This window comes from Phallusia mammillata, chromosome 8 (genome assembly GCF_965637545.1).
Source record: "Phallusia mammillata chromosome 8, kaPhaMamm4.hap1.1, whole genome shotgun sequence".
NCBI lineage: Eukaryota > Metazoa > Chordata > Ascidiacea > Phlebobranchia > Ascidiidae > Phallusia > Phallusia mammillata.
The window spans coordinates 2,264,768-2,283,596 of record NC_137259.1 but is presented as its reverse complement, the minus strand read 5'-3'; the positions used below and the strand labels follow the sequence as shown (position 1 = coordinate 2,283,596).

At 34.3% G+C, this 18,829-nt stretch overlaps 2 protein-coding genes and 3 pseudogenes across 2 annotated transcripts; all 5 read right to left on the bottom strand.

Moving 5' to 3' along the window:
* Nucleotides 1-2,886: 2,886 nt before the first annotated feature.
* LOC145204603 (uncharacterized) lies at nucleotides 2,887-8,953 on the bottom strand. The gene is made up of 2 exons (XM_080077193.1): nucleotides 7,556-8,953; nucleotides 2,887-4,459 (listed from the first exon to the last, which is right to left on the bottom strand). Exons 1-2 carry the CDS (start codon nucleotides 8,666-8,668, stop codon nucleotides 3,314-3,316), a joined length of 2,259 nt encoding a protein of 752 aa, XP_079933319.1. The 5' UTR covers nucleotides 8,669-8,953; the 3' UTR covers nucleotides 2,887-3,313.
* A 3-nt stretch (nucleotides 8,954-8,956) lies between these two features.
* Nucleotides 8,957-10,492, bottom strand: LOC145204602 (serpin B6-like; annotated as a pseudogene).
* A 1,406-nt stretch (nucleotides 10,493-11,898) lies between these two features.
* On the bottom strand, nucleotides 11,899-13,189 carry LOC145204791 (serpin B3 pseudogene; annotated as a pseudogene).
* A 1,262-nt stretch (nucleotides 13,190-14,451) lies between these two features.
* LOC145204792 (serpin B4-like) lies at nucleotides 14,452-16,052 on the bottom strand. The gene has a single exon (XM_080077380.1). The coding sequence runs from the start codon at nucleotides 15,980-15,982 to the stop codon at nucleotides 14,846-14,848; it is 1,137 nt and encodes a 378-aa protein (XP_079933506.1). The 5' UTR covers nucleotides 15,983-16,052; the 3' UTR covers nucleotides 14,452-14,845.
* An 896-nt stretch (nucleotides 16,053-16,948) lies between these two features.
* LOC145204790 (serpin B3 pseudogene) lies at nucleotides 16,949-18,675 on the bottom strand (annotated as a pseudogene).
* Between the last annotated feature and the right edge of the window lie 154 nt (nucleotides 18,676-18,829).

Here is an 18,829-nt window from a genome sequence, read left to right as displayed (position 1 = left end):
ACTCGCCTTAATCGTAAACAAGTGAATTACTACCTTGAGAGTTGAGACTTCTATCTGACTGTCAGTGTACACATATTATGGGCTGTAAAAGTAACTATTTGGCCGATTAAGGCAATTTTTTAAATACTAAACGAATAGCCTATAGGTTATGCAGTATACTGCAAACAATTGTTTAACATTTCAGCACATTAGGGCTTGTATTTCTGGCCTAAAACTTATTATTTTGGGGTTTAACGGGTGAAAATGGGTAAATCTTTTTTAAGGTACAAAATCCTTTGAAATACCTTATATTGCACCAAACAACAAAGCATATAACTCCTTAATAAAGTACTTTAGCAAGTATAGCCGTTTTAAAAAAATTAACGTTTTGGCAGCCTTTGGGTGAACCGAGGGATCAAATAGGGGCAAAATTTGCATTCACCATCTTTAGACCAATATCTATAATGTGTGTAAATTCGAAAAAGTTAGTTGCAAGGTTTCCCAAATTGCTTTAGTGCAATTGCACACATCTGGAATAATTTTAAAAACTGTAGACTTGTGGTTACGAAATGAGAAGGCAATTGTTTGGTAGGAATCACCAGTCATCAAAAATAAAAAGGTCAAATTTAAGTTATTTCTTATGAAACATAACTCTCATGTTCCTGGTTTTAACCCTAATGTTATTGCCAGTCTATCTGCTTCTGAAACAGGCTTTCGGTAGTTTGTTGTAACTTTCTTCATTTTGGGAGCCACAAGATTTAATAATTCATCGAATACAGCAGGTGTCATCCTGAAGTAGGTGATGAAATTTGTTTCCCGTTCCAACCTCATTTCTTGCAGCAAGCGATGGTATTCTCCTGTTACATTGACATTTCAATTACAATATTAGCTAAGTAACTTTGTCAACTTTTACGGCAACCTTGCAAGGACTTTAGTTTTTTAACTCACTTAATTGGTCCCTTCTTTCCACAATGGGATGTACCCAGTACGACCTTCACAACTTGCACGTTTTAAGGTGCAAAATTAGAAACATACAATCCTTAAGCCTTAAGGGTTCGTTTTCTTCGCTGCGCAGCAATAATCAAATGCGCATTTTGGTCACAGAAACGGGCTAAAGCACGTAAATCCGCAAAAAAGCTTGCAAACAGCAAGTGAACCCAAAAAGGGGGGACCGGTCAGTCAGATAAGCTGGTGAAATAGATTTTGTTCGCGAAGTTCGCGCCTGGTGTAAATCTGAATTTTCGCGCCGTTCGCAAATATTTGTAGAAGCATTAACAACAGTAGAATATTTTTGAGTTTCCGAACCGTTTTTACAATACTGTATATAAGTGCAAACTGTTTATCAAACCTTTTGGATCAGGAAAACTTGTGATTGTTACCTCCATCGTGACATCACAACACACATTAACAATATAGTTCTTAGTTTGTTTTAAGTATTGTACACTAGAAAATGTATCTCTTTTTGTGCATTGACTGCTACAGTACAGAACTTTATTGAGATTAATGACGTAAAATGCAGGAAATGAAAAAAGATTAAATTACGTTGGGGGTACACGGACCGATAAAATTTACAAAAGGGGTCCCTCACTACAAAAAGGTTGGGAACCACTGGTCTAAGTGAATGAGAATGATATTAAAAGGTAAACATAGTGCAAATATAAAACAGATAATCTAACATGATTTACAAATAATCTTAAATCTGATTTACAAATAATCTCAAATTACTCTGGATAGTACATCAATGTAGTGCAAGCTACAAATAACACTTTTACCTAGAATACAGTAAAGCTACAAATTGCATGTATAGAAATGTAAAAAGCTAATAAATACAAATATCAAATAGAAACAAAACTCATGTGCATATTTTTATTTAGAAGAAGTTAATGCATAGAGAACTTAACTGTGGTTACTGCAAGAAATAATATTAAAACATTATAGGACTAATCAGTTGGTTCAGTTAAGTTACAATTTAGCGTTCGACTCGCTTGCGACGAGCTCTGGCGTCCCACTGCTGGTACGTGTACCACAGGTTGAGTATTTTTTGTAACTGGCATTTGGTCCCTTCTTTAGCTCCCAGCAAAACCGTTGTCAGAACAGCAGACAAGCTGCATGGGGAAACCAACAAGTTTGGGTGATTTTCTGGTAGCAGAGCATGCAGCTTGGAAGCAAAAAGTGCTTCGACTTTTTTAATTAATCCAAACATAGCTACTGTGTTAATTGTTTCGAGGTGAAAATGAAAATTATTACAAGTTAGACATAGTGCAAATACACAACATATGATGCAACATGATTTACATAGACTCTAAAAATAACCTGAAATATACAGTAATGTAGCGATTACGTCATAATTTGTGCAAACCTTGCAATAGTTGTTTACCAAATTAGCTGGTTTTACTTGCTAAAATGCTCGAGTTGATAATATTCCCTGTTACAGTTAAATTAGGAGGTTGTTCGACCTTGCTATCTGGTGTTTACCCGCTTTAATCGTATGTTTTGTATTGTGCGGTAAATTTGGCGCTGTTTTGTGTGTGAGAAAATGTGCAAGCGCCAACGGCAAGAGCATATGTGTACAGTTAATGTCACGTGTTATGAATTTATAAAACGTACCGCTGATGTAATGGCTCATAACAGTTTTAGTCCTACTGCAGTTAACTCTTTGGCTTACTGTTCAATTACTTGCATTGAAGTAATAAACAAACAAACTGAAGTGCAAGACACGTGTGTGGAGTTTCCAGGACTTGGTCCTGACAAGCCCAGGAGCTTGGGAGATTAAGGACGGTGGTATACCTCTTTAGTTTGTAGTGACGAGGTTATACCCTTGAGACTCATCAACGAACAATAACATAAACCATCGATCACTATAGTAATACAGTGCAATTTACAAATGATACATTATTCAGAATACTGTAAATGTTTTATAACCATATATTTTGCACTACAATGGCTGCGGCCAGTCAAAGATGAAAAAATATCGAAAAACCTGCAACAACTGAATATACATGTAAGTGTAACACTATACATAATCCATTGGCACACTGTAAAAAAGTTTGTTTGACACCAGTTTTACCGAATATGTGATTCCGAATATGTCTTTTATGGAGTTCAATTAGCTAAAGATAACACATATAGTGCAAATGTAATCACTCTCTGAAATTTGTGAGTGTTCGCATCATCACTACCTTATTCAAGTAGAATCTTATAATGTTACGAATTTGTTTATATTAATTCCAATGAGACGTTAAGGTAGATTCAAGAAGGTAAAATAAATATGCATGTCATTTTATAACAGTGCACACAAAATACAGCATTAATCTACCTTAATACTTTGGTAAGTTTACTGAGGCCTTTTAAAGCTTCCACAAAACAGAATAGTTTCACTTGGTTTGTGAAATATAGTAAACAAAAATGGATGGTCACAAATAAACGTTGGAGGTTTAGGAGGTGACCAACAAAGACCAGCCAACATGAGCGTGCGCGCTGTAGCTGCTGCAGCCTCTGAACCTTCTTCATCTACTTCCACGAATGATTGATGCAAAATTTCTGACACACACGGTTGACCTTCTGGTGATATTTTGCTGAGGTTTGCTGTTAAGTCAAAAACGTCTTTTATTCCAAGTTTGCCAAGAACCTTTTTTAATTGCAGTTTTTGATCAATTTTGAATATTGGGACACCGATTTTTACCCTGCCCTCTTGAACTTTAGATGCCAGATCAAGAAAAACTTTTCCAGTAAGTTTCTTGGCAATCGAGTCTAATCCAAACCTTTCTGTGGGCAAAATAATGATCATCGAAACTTCTTCACCAGCATATGGAAGTTCCAAAACTTTTAATTTTAGATTTTTGTCTTTAAAGTATGGCCAGTGGCTAAAAGACGTCATCATCTGAACTGGCTGAGATTTAAACCGACCAGTGTGAAATTGTTCTTCTGTTGTCTTTTGTTTGTCAAATTGGTGCAACCAGTTGCCTTTAAAGTAAATGGCATTGATAAGAATCACACTGGTGCCTTGCACATCATCAAGTGACAACATGTCCTTGATTTTGTGTCGTGTGTTTTCTTCTACCCAAGAGTTAATGGTATTTTTTGATTCTTCTGCTTGTGTTTTAAAATCCAAACCAGTTACGTCACAGCCATAAAAATGCTTGCACATCTCAAGAAATTCATCACAAAGCTTGTACGAAACATCAGGAAATATGCTGTTGGCTGTTTCCAAAGTCACATGATCCTTTGAATTATTTATTCTCTCCCTTAAACTCAAACTTTCCTGGTTAACATTTGTGACTGATGTATCTTTGTCAAATCCAAGACCTTTTAGCAGTTGTTGTTTGGTTTCTCCATCAGCTCCAGCCAAAACCATAGATAGTGCAGTAGAAATGCTGTATGATCCGAAAAAGGTGTTAGCTTTGCCCTCAGAAAGTAACTTGAGAAGCTTTATAGCAAATGAAGCATTCGCAACTTTCAAACTTTTGTCCATTTTTGCTCTCTTATGTGATTTTCAGCATTTAAAGAAGTTTTATTTTGAAAATCTGACTTTCTTCACCTCTTTTAATCAATATTTTTTGGTTGTACTAACTTAACACCCTTATAATCTAGATTAACAAGAATTATAAAAAAACAAAATGCAATAGTTATGGGTCCAAAGCTAAACTAGTTTTACAGCAAGTTCAAAGTGCCATCAATTTGTTTTCTTGCATATTATGTTTATATATACTTTATGCACATAAAAACAAATGTACAGTAGCATCCATTGTATTGACACCTTTACAGCATGACTATCAAACTATTAAAAACATATTAAGCATCTACTTGGTTTGCTGCATGTCTGTCTCAGGTCTAAACTGGGTCCCAAATTAAAATACAATTTTATGCTTAAACAGATTAATTCTTTCAATTTGTGCTTAAAGCCTATGCATCTTTGTGTGTTAATTTCAATTTAAATTTGAGTTAAACTATTTAGCAGGGCAATACCAATACCTCTAAATCAGTGATTTTTATCGAGTTTTAGTTCAATCCGTTGATTACATTGTTGGTTTATTTTGGTTATCAGCCACAGAAATGTTTCAAGATGTCTTATTCAAATAGAATCCAATTAACATTAACAGCAATTAATAACCAGTGTTGCAAAGAAAGACAAAGGAAAAGCCGTTAAACCTGTATTAATCTCCTTACTAAAACGTAACTAAACATGTATTTATTCTAGTAAGTATTAGCGCTAAAACTAGTCCCTTATAGTGAAGGCACTAGTTTGTCTATGTTTAATTAACAGAAAATATAATTTGTTTTAATTACACCTTATGGGTCGCTGGTCGCAAAATCCAGGCGCTTTCGAGTTAAATTAAAACTTTATAATTTTCCTAGTCGCTGTTAAAATTTCTAAGCCCAGAGGCTTCGGGTTAAATTAAAACTTTATATTCTCTCCCTTAAACCCAAGCAAAATTTCAAGTTGCCTGCTTTAAATGCTTCAGCCATGATTTTCATGAAACAAAAGTTTAGGACATAAAAAAGTTTGAAAAGAAAAAAAAGAAATCAGCTTCAACCCGAAACCAAACTATGTTAACAATAGGTGAAAAGATTATAAACCTGTTTTACAATCGAATCAAGGTGTAGGTAATGCAAAGTTTTGCACACAAAAAACAATTTTGCAACATTTGAAATGAACAAAAACACAGAAATATAGTGTTCGATTTGTGACAATGTTGTATTTGTACTAGATTTCTACTTTGATACAATTTTAACTGTCTCAAATTTCATCATAACCCACAATATTTCTGCAGCTAAAACCACTTTATTTAACAACATATGAAGGTCTTTACGTCAGATCATTGCATAAATATTTCAAAAGGCAAAGTACATTAAACTGGCACCACGGCACCAGCATTTGCAACAAGGTTGTAAAAGTGTGTTTGGGATTAAACGTAAAAGTACTGACGGTTTGCAAATGATTTGATTACAAATTTGTTTTTCATACCTACACTTTTTCTTACATCTATTTCTGCGGGCCTGGTTCGGGAAATTCCGCGCAATTTAGCTGTTAGTCCTGCTACGATTTGTTTTAAGCGGCAAAATAAATGCAACTCTTTCACACTTTACAGAAAACGATTGTTACATAGCCAATACCAAGACCACCACCAACATACACTACATGATAAAATTAAAAGAATGTAACACACAATCTTTCAAACAGACAATTCCTTTGTCGCGTACCACCTGACTACTTTTTCCATCGCTGTGAACCGTCCTAAACCCTATTTGAATGCTTAGACCAAGAAATAGGCCTATTTTTCTCGACCACCCTTGTATTCTTCTGAAACCAGTAAAGTTAGCAATTTCAAGTTTCGTCACAAAACCTGGACTGATCAGTTGGGTTAGCAAAGTTACCAACCCGGGTTCGACTTATGGAAGCTAACTCAGCACTTTTCTAAAAACCAGTTATTTCAAAAGAGTGTCCCAACACGAGTTTCGTCACAAACCACAGGTTGAGAACCACTGCAGTGGTTAGACCATGGTCTAAGCCGAAGTACAGCAAAAACTGAACTGAACTATCGATACTTCAAAAACACGAATATAAGCTTACTTTACAGCAACATAAATTAAGTTAGGAGCAAGACTTTATGTCACTGGCCCGGATGCCTACCACGATCACATCCGGTATATAACCTAACCATAAATTGCCGTGACTTTACTAACTTGTGGTCCCTCGCAAAATCATTTATTGGAAGTAATTTTCAAAGGCATGAAAAACAGTGAGTAAAAACTGACCCAAAACTGTCTCGTTGGAGTTTTTATTTAAACCACCTTCCTTGTCTGCAAACTGCAAACTCAATTACACCAAAGGACCAAACAAACTAATTTGAAGACTTTTAATTATTTACATGAACACTTTAATCAAAAAGCCGAGTCTTGGCCTCCAGTCCTCCACCTCACTATAGTTCAAATTTGGCAAGTTATATTTTTTGTAATTCGCAGGGTTAACTTTGTAAGTATGTTACTAAAGCGACCGGCGTGCCACTCATTGCACGTTTGTCGTTGTTTATTTCATCACACTGACGTCAGCTCTAGCTTTGCCCGCCGCAAGTCTTCACACATTTTACAGCATGGGCTTCAATTGCTTCAGCTATTGCCTTGAACAAAAAAACACCAATTTTTACTGCATAGATAGCTGTGTTAATTTTCACTTAGAATTTTGTTTATTATCGCTTTGAATTTTATCAACACGTTTGATGTAAACTAGTACAAATGCAGCCTTTTGTTTTGCAGTCTTAAGCTTTTGGGTAGATATTGTATATATCGTGGAACAAGTCACCTTCTGCCGTATATGTTTAATGTTGCAGGGTAAACAAATGATAGAAGTGTTCGTTGACCAACCATCGCAATGATATTACCTGCTGTAAATCAAACTATACACCATGCATGTTTGTGTTGTTATATCATAACATACAATATTGCTGAAAGTCATGGTTTGAAGAAAGACACAATGATAAATATTACTTAATAATCTGAGATATATTAAGTATTTACAGCTGTGAAAACAGAATAGAATAGGACTACAAAACAGAGCTCTCCTAAAGTTACTAATTTATGGTGAAAAAAGAGTGCCAGAAAAAAGTATGGAGTGTGTTGGTTTGTGCATCAACAAAAACATGAATGGGTGGTCGCAGTTAAAAACCACTGGTGGTGTACTAGGAAGACAAGAAGTTGGAGCCATGACCAGAGCAGTTGCAGCAGCAGCTTCCGTACCCTCCTCATTGATTTCTATGAAAGTTTTCTGCACAACATTAGTAACAAACAAAGGCATGGCTGATATTCCATTAAGATCGCACTTTTCACTGAATAAATCAGTTAATCCAAGCATTTCTAAAGTCGGAACAAGATCGAACTGGTCTTCTAGTTTTAGTTTTGGAATCGACAAACAAACCCTTTGTGATGTCAAATTGGTTGTAACATCCAACAAATTTTCCGAGACTTGCTTTTGAACTACATTTAAACCAAACATTTCATGAGGTAAAGTAATGTACATTGCAACCTGTTCACCTTTGTAAGGAAGCTCAATTATCTGATAACTTTGATATGTTTTAATGTTGTACTTTCCAACCCGTTTCATCATGTCCACTGTTACTGTGTTTTCATGGGACACATAAAATGGTTCTTTTGTTGTCCAGTGTTTTTCAAATGAATCTTTCCATTTTCCCTTAAAGTACAAGGCATTGACTAATACCAAACTCGTGTCACTTGTAATAGTTCCAGCAGAAAGAAGATTTTCAATTTTACCCCTTGTAGTACTTTGAACCCACTGGTTTATGTGAATGCGTGAATTTTCCCAGTTGCATCTAAAATCTAAACCAGTAACGTTTGAACCAAAGTACTTGCTGCACTGTTCAATGAAGTCTTCATGTAGGGCAAATGACTTGTCTGCATACAACATATTAGCTGTTTCCAGAATAACATCAGTAATATTTTTCATTTGTGACAGAGTCTCCAAATTTTCTTTACACAAAATATGGTCTGGTATATCGCTACAACCAAGTATATTTTGTAACTGGCATTTGGTCCCCTCTTTAGCTCCCAGCAAAACCATTGTCAGAACAGCAGACAAGCTGTATGGGGAAACCAACAAGTTTGGGTGGTTTTCTGATAGCAGAGTATGTAGCTTGGAAGCAAAAAGTGCTTCTTCATTTTTAACTAAACTGCTCATTGCTACTATGTTAATTATATCTAGGAGAAATCAGAAAATATTAAAAGTTAAACATAGTGCAAATATGAAATGGCATTAATACACATAATTACCCTGAATGAGACAGTAGTAGAGTACAAGTTACAAAATAGAGTATATCTATAAAGAATTCGCAAATTGTTCTTTTTTAACCTCAATACTTTTTTATGCACTTATTGTGCATATGTGATGTGTGAAGAAAAGTGAAACTTATATTTGCACCGTCAAATGGACAGTCAAAGATAAAAAATATTTAAAAAAATTGTTACACTATACACATACATTGACACACTGCAAAGAAGTTTACAAACATGGAAATGATGGAATATACCTTTTATAGAGTTCTATTAGCCAAACATAACACAAACAGTATATATATTATTACTCTCTGGATTTTGTGGGTGCTCATAATAGCTTGTGGACCTTTTAAGGATAATGGACACCATCACCACCTTATTCAAGTAGAATTTCATAATGTTACAAATTTGTGTCTATTAATTCTAATGAGATATTGAGGTAGTTGCAAGAAGGTAGGATAATTATGAATATCATTTTATAACAGTGCACACAACATACAGTACTTATCTACCATAATGCTTTGGTCAGTTTACATAGAACTGTTTACACAGGCTTTTTAAAGCTTCCACAAAACAGAATAGTTTCACTTGCTTTATGAAAAATAGTAAACAAAAACTAATGGTCACATATAAAAGTTGCAGGTTTGGCAGGTCGTCCAAAACCCTTGAGTCGTCCGATAACTGCTGTAGCTGCTGCAGCCTCTGAACCTTCTTCATCTACTTCCAAAAATGATTGATGCAGAATTTCTGACACACACAGTTCACCACCTAGTGATATTTTACTGAGGTTCGCTGCTGAGTCAAAAACGTCTTTTATTCCAAGTTTGCCAAAAACCTTTTTTAATTCCAGCCTTTGATCAACTTTAAATATGGGGACACCGTTTTTTACCTTGACTTCTTAAACTTTAGATGCCAGTTTAAGAAAAACATCTCCTGTAAGTTTCTTGGCAATTGAGTCTAATCTAAACCTTTCTGTGGGCAAAATAATGATCATCGAAACTTCTTCACCAGCATATGGAAGTTCCAAAACTTTTAATTTAAGATTTTTGTCTTTAAAGTATGGCCAGTAGCTAAAAGACGTCATCATCTGAACTGGCTGAGATTTAAACCAACGAGTGTGAAATTGTTCTTCTTTTGTGTTTTGTTTGTCTAATTGGTTTAACCAGTTGCCTTAAAAGTAAATGGCATTGATAAGAATCACACTGGCGCCTTGCACATTATCTAGTGACAACATGTCCTTGATTTTGTGCCGTGTGTTTTCTTCTACCCAAGAGCTAATTGTATTTTTTGATATTTCAGCTTGTGTTTGAAAATCCAAACCAGTTACGTCACAGCCATAAAAATGCTTGCACATCTCAAGAAATCCCAAAGCTTGTAAGAGTTATCTAGAAATATGCTGTTGGCTGTATCTAAAGTCACATGATTCTTTGAATTGTTTATTTTTTACCTTACATTCAAATTTTCCTGGTTAACATTTGTGACTGATGTATCTTTGTTAAATCCAAGTCCCTTTAGTAGTTGTTGTTTGGTTTCTCCATCAGCTCCAGCCAAAACCATAGATAGTGCAGTAGAAATGCTGTATGGACCAAAAAAGATGTTAGCTTTGTCTTCAGAAAGCAACTTGTTAAGGTTCATAGCAAATGAAGCATTTGCAACTTTCAAACTTTCATCCATTTTCGCTATCTTATGTGGTTTACAGCATTTACAGAAATTGTGTTTTGAAAATCTGATTTTCTTCTCCTCTTGTAATCAAATACATTTTAATTGCCCTAAATTAATACCTTTATTGTCTAGATAAACAGGAATTATAAATTAACAAAATGCCTAATTTAGCATTTACTATGTTTTTCAAGATGAAATCTATAATAGTCGCTTCAGCAAACACAAATCTGAATTAAAATATTAAAAAAACAAATTTGAACAAATTTGTAAAACATTTCAAAAATCTTCAAGTTTCAGTTCAAAGTGCCACCAATTTTTTTTTTGAAGGTTTTGAATACATATAAATTATGTAGATAAATCCACCTGTGCACGTACAGTGTTGTAAATTATATGGACAATACAATTAAATAAACAATAAAAAATCATGAAATTCAGGTTGAGAATTTCGCCAACCACTGATCCAGGATAAAAAAGCATAAAAAAAAGACAACAAATAAACGATCACAAGTAACTCTAACTGACTATGACTTTGAAATTAACCTTGCTTTCACAATGACTGCAGTTGCAGCAGCCTTAAAACTTTTTGTGTTAACTTAGTAAAATAACAATGGATTGAAACATTATTTAATAAAAGCATAGTTTCCAACTGGTTGTTTTTAAAAAATTTTCATTGTATAGGATATATATGTGTGCCTACAGTTCAATAGCCTTTATGGAGAAAATAGGTAAGAATAGCTATAAAACCTGATTATATTTAAGACACACTGAAAGCTTAGAGAGAAATGCAAGTAAAATACAATTGACAAAAACTTCAATTCTATAGCTGACTTTATTTAGGGAACTTAAATCAGTCTGTGTTGGTCTGTGCATTCGAAAAACATGAATGGACGATCACAGGCGATGGCACTGACATCCCAGTCAAAAACACTTGAACAAAAAGAAGTGTAGTTATGGCTAGAGCCTCTTCACCTTCTTAATAACTTCTTCCAGTTTCTTTGACTTTCAAACTGTTCATCTAATCCTATGTGAAATAAATGGCATTGGCTAAGACCTATCGGGTAAAGCTTTTTAGTGACCCATTAGTTAAGTTGCTAGTTAAACACAACACATGCTAAACTACTCTATCCCAGTTAAACTCAGGAACTAAGAAGCTGGCTTACAACAAAAGAGATGGTTCCTACTTTGGAACATGCTCATTGCTCCCAATATAGCATCTGTAGTGTTTCAAGGAAGATTATGCTGTATATTTCTGATATCAGCTTTATCCTGATAATGTCAATTCCTTATGTTCAATCTATGTTTTCTCTCTCATTTGTAGTCATATTTACTACAAAGCAGAGTTTACAATTTATTGATTACACAGCTTTTCTCATGTGGGCTAATTCGAGACAAAAAGTAATAGGGAAAGTGAAAACATACTTCAGACAAAAAGTGAAAGTCAAAGAAACATTCTTGACACAGTTGGAACTTTAATTGGAATGATGAACTGAAATCAAAAACTTTTGGTTACATTAGCATATAAGATATATATATGAACAATATTCTAATTTTTATTTAGGGGAACTTAAACGACCACAAAAGAGAACGGTCTGTGTTGGTCTGTGTTGGTCTGTGCATCAAAAAAAACATGAACGGATGATCACAGGTGACTCTCACAAGTGGTGGCTCAGGTGGTCTAGCGCATCTTCCCCCAACAACAACAGCAGTGGCAGCTGCAGCAACAGTACCTTCTTCATCAACTTCTATGAATGCTTTGTGAGCAACATGAGAAACAAACAAGCCTTCTTCGGGAGAAATTCCTTTGAAATTGGCAGCTCCATTGAAAACATCATATATGCCAAGTTTCTTCAAAGCATTACTTAATTCGAATTCTTGTTCAAATTTCATTTTGGGGAGAAACAACTCTACTTTTGCAGTTCTGAACTGGTTGATCATTTTCAAAATCGAACCAGGATTTATCTTTTTTTCCAATTCAGCCAAGCCAAATCTTTTTTGGGGAAGTACTATCACCATGGAAACATCTTGACCTTTGTATAGCAATTCAACAACTTGAGAATTCAATTCCACGTCATCAGTGTATTTGCGGTGGCAGGAGCAGAACATCATATTAACAGAAACAGTTTTTCGAGGATTTACAAAAAAATCATCTTTTCTTGTTGCTTTATCACTAAACTTTGTCTTCCAATCCCCTTTAAAATACACAGCATTTGCCAACACCAATCGAGTAAGGCTATTAAGTGATCCTTTAGGCAAAAGATTTTTGATTTTACCCATAGTGTTTTCCTGCACCCAGGAATTGATATACTTTCTTGATTTTCTAAAATTCCCTTTAAAATCCTGACTCTCAATTGTTACATCATAAAACTTTTTGCATTTTTCTGCAAAATCGGTTTTCAAACCAAATGTTGCTTCCGGAAATAATTTATTTGCCACTTTAAGAGTGACATTACCTTGGGCTTTTTTGACACCAGCTAGAATTTTTGCAACCTCTTCATGGAGGTTTGAGTCACAAACATCAGAAAACCCAAGTCCTTTCTTTAGTTGTTTAGCTGTGTTTTCCCTTGAACCCAGCAAGACCATCGACATTACTGCTGAAATGCTGTAAGGAGAAAAAAATAAATTTTCTTCACCCATTTGAAGTACATTGTAAAGATCCAAGCAAAATTTCAGGTTTCCCTCTCGAAGTGGTTTTGTCATTGTTGTCATCAAACGAAAAAAGGTCAAAGTTTAAAACAGTTTGGTAAAGGTAAAAGTCTGGGAAGATCAAAGAACAGCAATATTTAGTCAGTCCATAAAATAGTTTTTTTTTAATTGTTGCAACAACTGGAAGACTTAACTTTGATTTGTTAACTGTAGGTTTTGTTTTGCTAATTATGATAAAATCTGGTATATGCAGAACTAATTAGTCCAGCTATTTATACATTTTACTTGAATATGGGATAAGACGGTTGCTGTATTAACAATGCACCTTGTTAACACAATTGCTAATTTACACTTCCCATACTGAGTAGAATTTACTAAACTATCATTTTGACTGAAAGGCCTTTTTCTACAGTTTGCAGTTTAGAGAACATGGCACTACTCTTCCTTAAAACATTTTCAGTTATGTCAGTGTAAATTTTTTTACCTTTATTAAAATTATACTGTTTAAAATAGAACCAGTTTTCAGCCAAACAGTTTGAGAAGATAACTGTGCAAAAAATTTTTAAAGTTAAGATGCTAGTTAAAACACAACCTGTGCTACTTTATGCTTCTGAGTTAGAATACTGTTACTAAGATGCTAGCTTACATCCAAGGAAATACTTTCTACTTTGGATATAGCTTAATGCTCCCAATATAGCACAGAATGTGATGTCACATTTCCTGACTGGCGTGGGAGGGTGTCATACATAGTGTTATGAAGATGCTGCACAACCTGCCACCCACACTAAACATTTGTGATACAGTATCCAATTTATTGTCATACTGTCATTTCATGTTGTTTAATCTCTTTGTATTGTTGTTATATTTATCTTAGAGCAGATATTGCCATTCATTGATAACTCGGCTTTTCTTTTTTGGATTATTTGGAGGCAAAAAGTTTCAGGGAGTATGCTGTTAAAAGAAATTTTGAAAAAAAGCTAAAGGATTTTGCAATATGTTTAGGCAATAAAATGTGTGTTCTTGTACTGGATCTGAAAATTAATGATTTATTTTTCGGCGGAAATTAAAAATAAAACAGTCACTTACCTTCATAGCATAACTGTTGAACAAACTCAAACAAATTCTTCATCAACTTGCAAAACTTTTGAAAAAATACATTTCTCCTTCTAGTGACATTTTGTCGGGGTTTCGCTGCTGGATCAAAAACTTCGTGTAACTGTACCAATTCCACTTTCAAAGTTGTCATCCATTGTTAGGTGTTTTTTGTGATACAAAAATGTCAACATTTTAAGCAGTTTTGATCAAAATGGAATGTTTCCTCAGACAAAAAACATATTGTGTTTAATCAAACGTAGTTTATCTCCTAAACTTAATACCTGTCAACTTATAGTAATAACCCAGATTAAGAGAAAATGTAACTGCACAATGTGAGAATTAAACAGACTACAAAAATCTTCAGTGATAAAATCTACAACTTTTCATTTGCATTAGCAAAGTAAAATGCATAAAGAAACAAATTAAGTGAAACATTGGTATACAAAAGCAAAGAGTTTGAAAGACAACATAACTGCAATGCAGTATTGATAAAAATTTGGATTGTCTGTGATTAATATGGATGCTCACATAAAATATATTAAAAATTACATAGACAAAATATACAATGGATAATTTTGACACAAACAAAACCTGATTATGAAATGCATGTTGAAAGTAAGGAAATTGTAAAATGCATGTAACATACAAGTGGCACATACACAGTCAATTTCTATGCATAATCTTACTTTGGTGAACTTAAACGACCACAAAAAAGCATGGTCTGTGTTGGTTTGTGCATCAGAAAAAACATAAATGGATGATTACAAGTGACTCTCACTGGCATTATTGCTGCTCTAAGCATCACAACAGCAGCAGTGGCAGCTGCAGCCTCAGAACCTTCTTCATTAACTTCAATAAATGCTTTGTGAGCAACTTTTGAGACAAACAAGCCTCCCACAGGAGAAATTCCTTTCAGATTGGCTGAACCATCATTGAAGACATCATTTATGCCAAGTTTCTTCAAAGCATCAACCAAATCAAATTCTTGTTCCAATTTCATTTTTGGTAGAGATAATTCAATCTTTTCATTGGAGAATTGGTTGATCATTTTCAAAATCCAACCAGGATTAATTTTTTTCTCCAATTCAGATAAGCCGAATTTATCACCAGGAAGCACAATCACCATAGAAACATCTTTGCCTTTGTAAGGCAGTTCCACAACTTGAGCCTTGAGATCCATGTCATAACCGATGTTATATTTGCCTGAGCGAAACATCATATCAACAGAAACAGTTTTTCCTGGATTTACAAAAAAATCAGCTCTCCTAGTTCCTTTGACCTCAAATTTGTCCAACCAATCCCCTTTAAAATACACAGCATTTGCCAACACCAATCGAGTAAGGCTATTGAGTGATCCTTCAGGCAAAAGATTTTTGATTTTGTCCATAGTGTTTTCCTGTGCCCAGGAATTGATAAACTGCCTTGACTTTTCAAAATTCCCAATGAAATCCTGACTCTCAATGGTTGCATCATACAATTTTTGGCATTTTTCTGTGAACTCAGCTTCCAAACCAAATGTTGCTTCTGGAAATAATTTATTTGCCACTTTAAGAGTGACATTACTTTGGACTTTTTTTACACCAGCTAGAATTTTCGCAACCTCTTCATGCAGATTAGAGTCACAAACATCTGAAAACCCAAGTCCTTCCTTTAGTTGTTTAGCTGTGTTTTCCCTCGAACCAAGCAAGACCATCGACATTACTGCTGAAATGCTGTAAGGAGAGAAAAACAAATTTTCTTCACCAGTTTTCAGTCCATTATAAAGATCCAAGCAAAATTTCAGGTTTCCTTCTCGAAGTGGTTTTGCCATTGTTGTCATTAAGTTTTGAACCTTAAAACTTCTAATCAATTTTACTGATAAAAATTTGGGAGCTAAGAGATCTGCTACTGCAAAATTAGAATTAGTAGGTAAAATAGACAAATACTGTTAATAAATACAAATGTTGTTAGTAACGAAAAATATGTTAGGTATTTGCATAACAAAGCAGCAAAAATTGCAACAAACAGTTTTGAACTTGTTTTACAATTGAAGTAATGTTTAGGTAACAGAAGTAAAAAAGGTTTGCAGCATTTGAAATCAAATAACATAGAAATATAGTTTTTGTTCTGTACAATTTTTAGATTTTAAAAGTTGGCATCAGTATTACAATCTTCACCTTGAATTTTATTCACACTGTCTAATATAGTAAAAAATAAAGGATTGAGCTTTTAAATTACAATTAGAAATTTGTTGCACACTCTACAGACATTAAGTTAATCATTTTGTTGTAAACATAAAACAAACAAGTTTGCTACAAGTGCAATAAAATGGTATAGAAATATTGTTCTGTACAATTTGTGAAGTCACACAAATTTGCTTCAGTGACACAATATGAACTTTCTTAAATTCCATTCAAACCGTCTAATGTAGAAAAAAATTATTGTGATACTAAAAACAATAAAACTATTTTTGCATAGTCTACTAATACCAACATTTGAGTGCTATCAACAAAAAAACATGTGTTTGCTGCATATATATATTACATTAAAAAATTCATGGAATGTTTAATATAACACACATATTAGTTTCAACTATACAATATACAATGAAAGCAAAGAATTAAAATAAAGCAAGTAGTGGATAGCAACTAAATTTTTGTGGACATTATTGTTATGGAGAACTGAAACGTCCACAAAAGAGAACAGTCTGTGTTCGTCGGTGCTTTAGAAAAAACATAAATGGATGATCACAAGTAAATGTTGCTGGCCCACATAACAAATCAAAAGTAAGAAATAATGAAGAAGGTTCTGAGGCTGCAGCTGCACACTTGTCTTTTTCCATTGCATAGGATAAGTACATACAGTTTAATAGCCTTTATGGAAGAAATATGTAGGAATAACTATAAAACCTGATTATGTTTAAGAGACACACTGAAAGCATAGAAATCAAGCAAGGAAAGTAAATTTCTAATAACAGATAGAATTTTTCATTTCTATTTCCAATTTTCATTTAGGGCAATGGTTTTCAACTCGTTTCAGGCCATGGACCACCGACCAAGTAAAAATAATATCATGGACCATTTCATTTATGAGGAAGCTCGAATTACACATACAGAACTACTATTTGGGCTTGAAACATATTTTTTTGAAAGGGATTTTCAACAAGTGAGATACAATCAATAAGAGCTGAGATTTTGATACTCTTTTAACATGTAATATGCAATCATCTCTAGTTAATCACTAAATTTAATATATGTCCTGTGGACCACCCAAAAAGTCATTATGGACCACTAGTGGTCCATGGACCACCAGTTGCGAACCACTGATTTAGGGGAACTGAAACGACCACAAAAGAGAACAGTCTGTGTTGGTCTGTGCATCAGAAAAAACATGAATGGATGATCACAGATGACTCTCACAAGTAATGGAATCGGCATTGCACATTTCATCTTAACTGATCTCTTTGTAGTCACAGCTGCAGCCACAGTACCTTCCTCATCAACTTCTATCAATGCTTTGTGGGCAACATCAGAAACGTACAAGCCTTCCTGGGGAGAGATTCCTTTCAGATTGGCTGAAAATTCACCAAAAACATCATTTATGCCAAGTTTCTTCAAAGCATCAACTAAATCTAATTCTTGTTCAAATTTCATTTTTGGGAGAGATAACTCTGTATTTTCAATTTTGAACTGGTTGATCATTTTCAAAATCCAACCAGAATTTATCTTTTTCTCCAATTCAGCCAAGCCAAATTTATCTCTGGGAAGCACTATCACCATGGAAACATCATGACCTTTGTAGGGCAATTCAACAACTTGAGCGTTCAAATCCTTGTCATAAGTATAGTTGCGGTAGCAGGGGCTGAACATCATATTAACAGAAACAGTTTTTTCAGGATTTACATAAAAATCATCTTTTCTTGTTTCTTTAACATTAAACTTTGTCATCCAATCCCCTTTAAAATACACAGCATTTACCAACACCAATCGAGTAAGGCTATCAAGTGAACCTTCAGGCAAAATATTTTTAATTTTGCCCATAGTGCATTTCTGTGCCCAGGAATTGATATACTTTCTTGACTTTTCCAAATTCCTAATGAAATCTTGACTCTCAATGGTTGCATCATAAATTTTTTTGCATTTTTCTGTGAACTCAGTTTCCAAACCAAATGTTGCTTCTGGAAATAATTTATTTGCCACTTTAAGTGTGACATTACCTTCAGCTTTTTTGACACCAGCTAGAATTTTTGCAACCTCTTCATGCAGATTTGAGTCACAAACATCAGAAAATCCAAGTCCTTCCTTTAGTTGTTTAGCTGTGTTTTCCCTTGAACCCAGCAAGACCATTGACATTACGGCTGAAATGCTGTAAGGAGAGAAAATCAAATTTTCTTCACCAGTTTTAAGTTCATTGTAAAGATCCAAGCAAAATTTCAGGTTTCCTTCTCGAAGTGGTTTTGCCATTGTTGTCATGAAGGATTGAACCTTAATTTTTTTTTTCAATTTTACTAATAAAAATTTTAGTGCAAAAAGATCTGCTACAACATTGCAACATTAAAATTAGTAGGTATAATAGACACAAATACTGTTGTGAGTAAAAAAACTTGAAGTAAAATATATGTTAGGTATTCACATTGAAACAAAGCAACGAAAATTGCAATAAACAAACTTGAAACTCGCTTTTACAA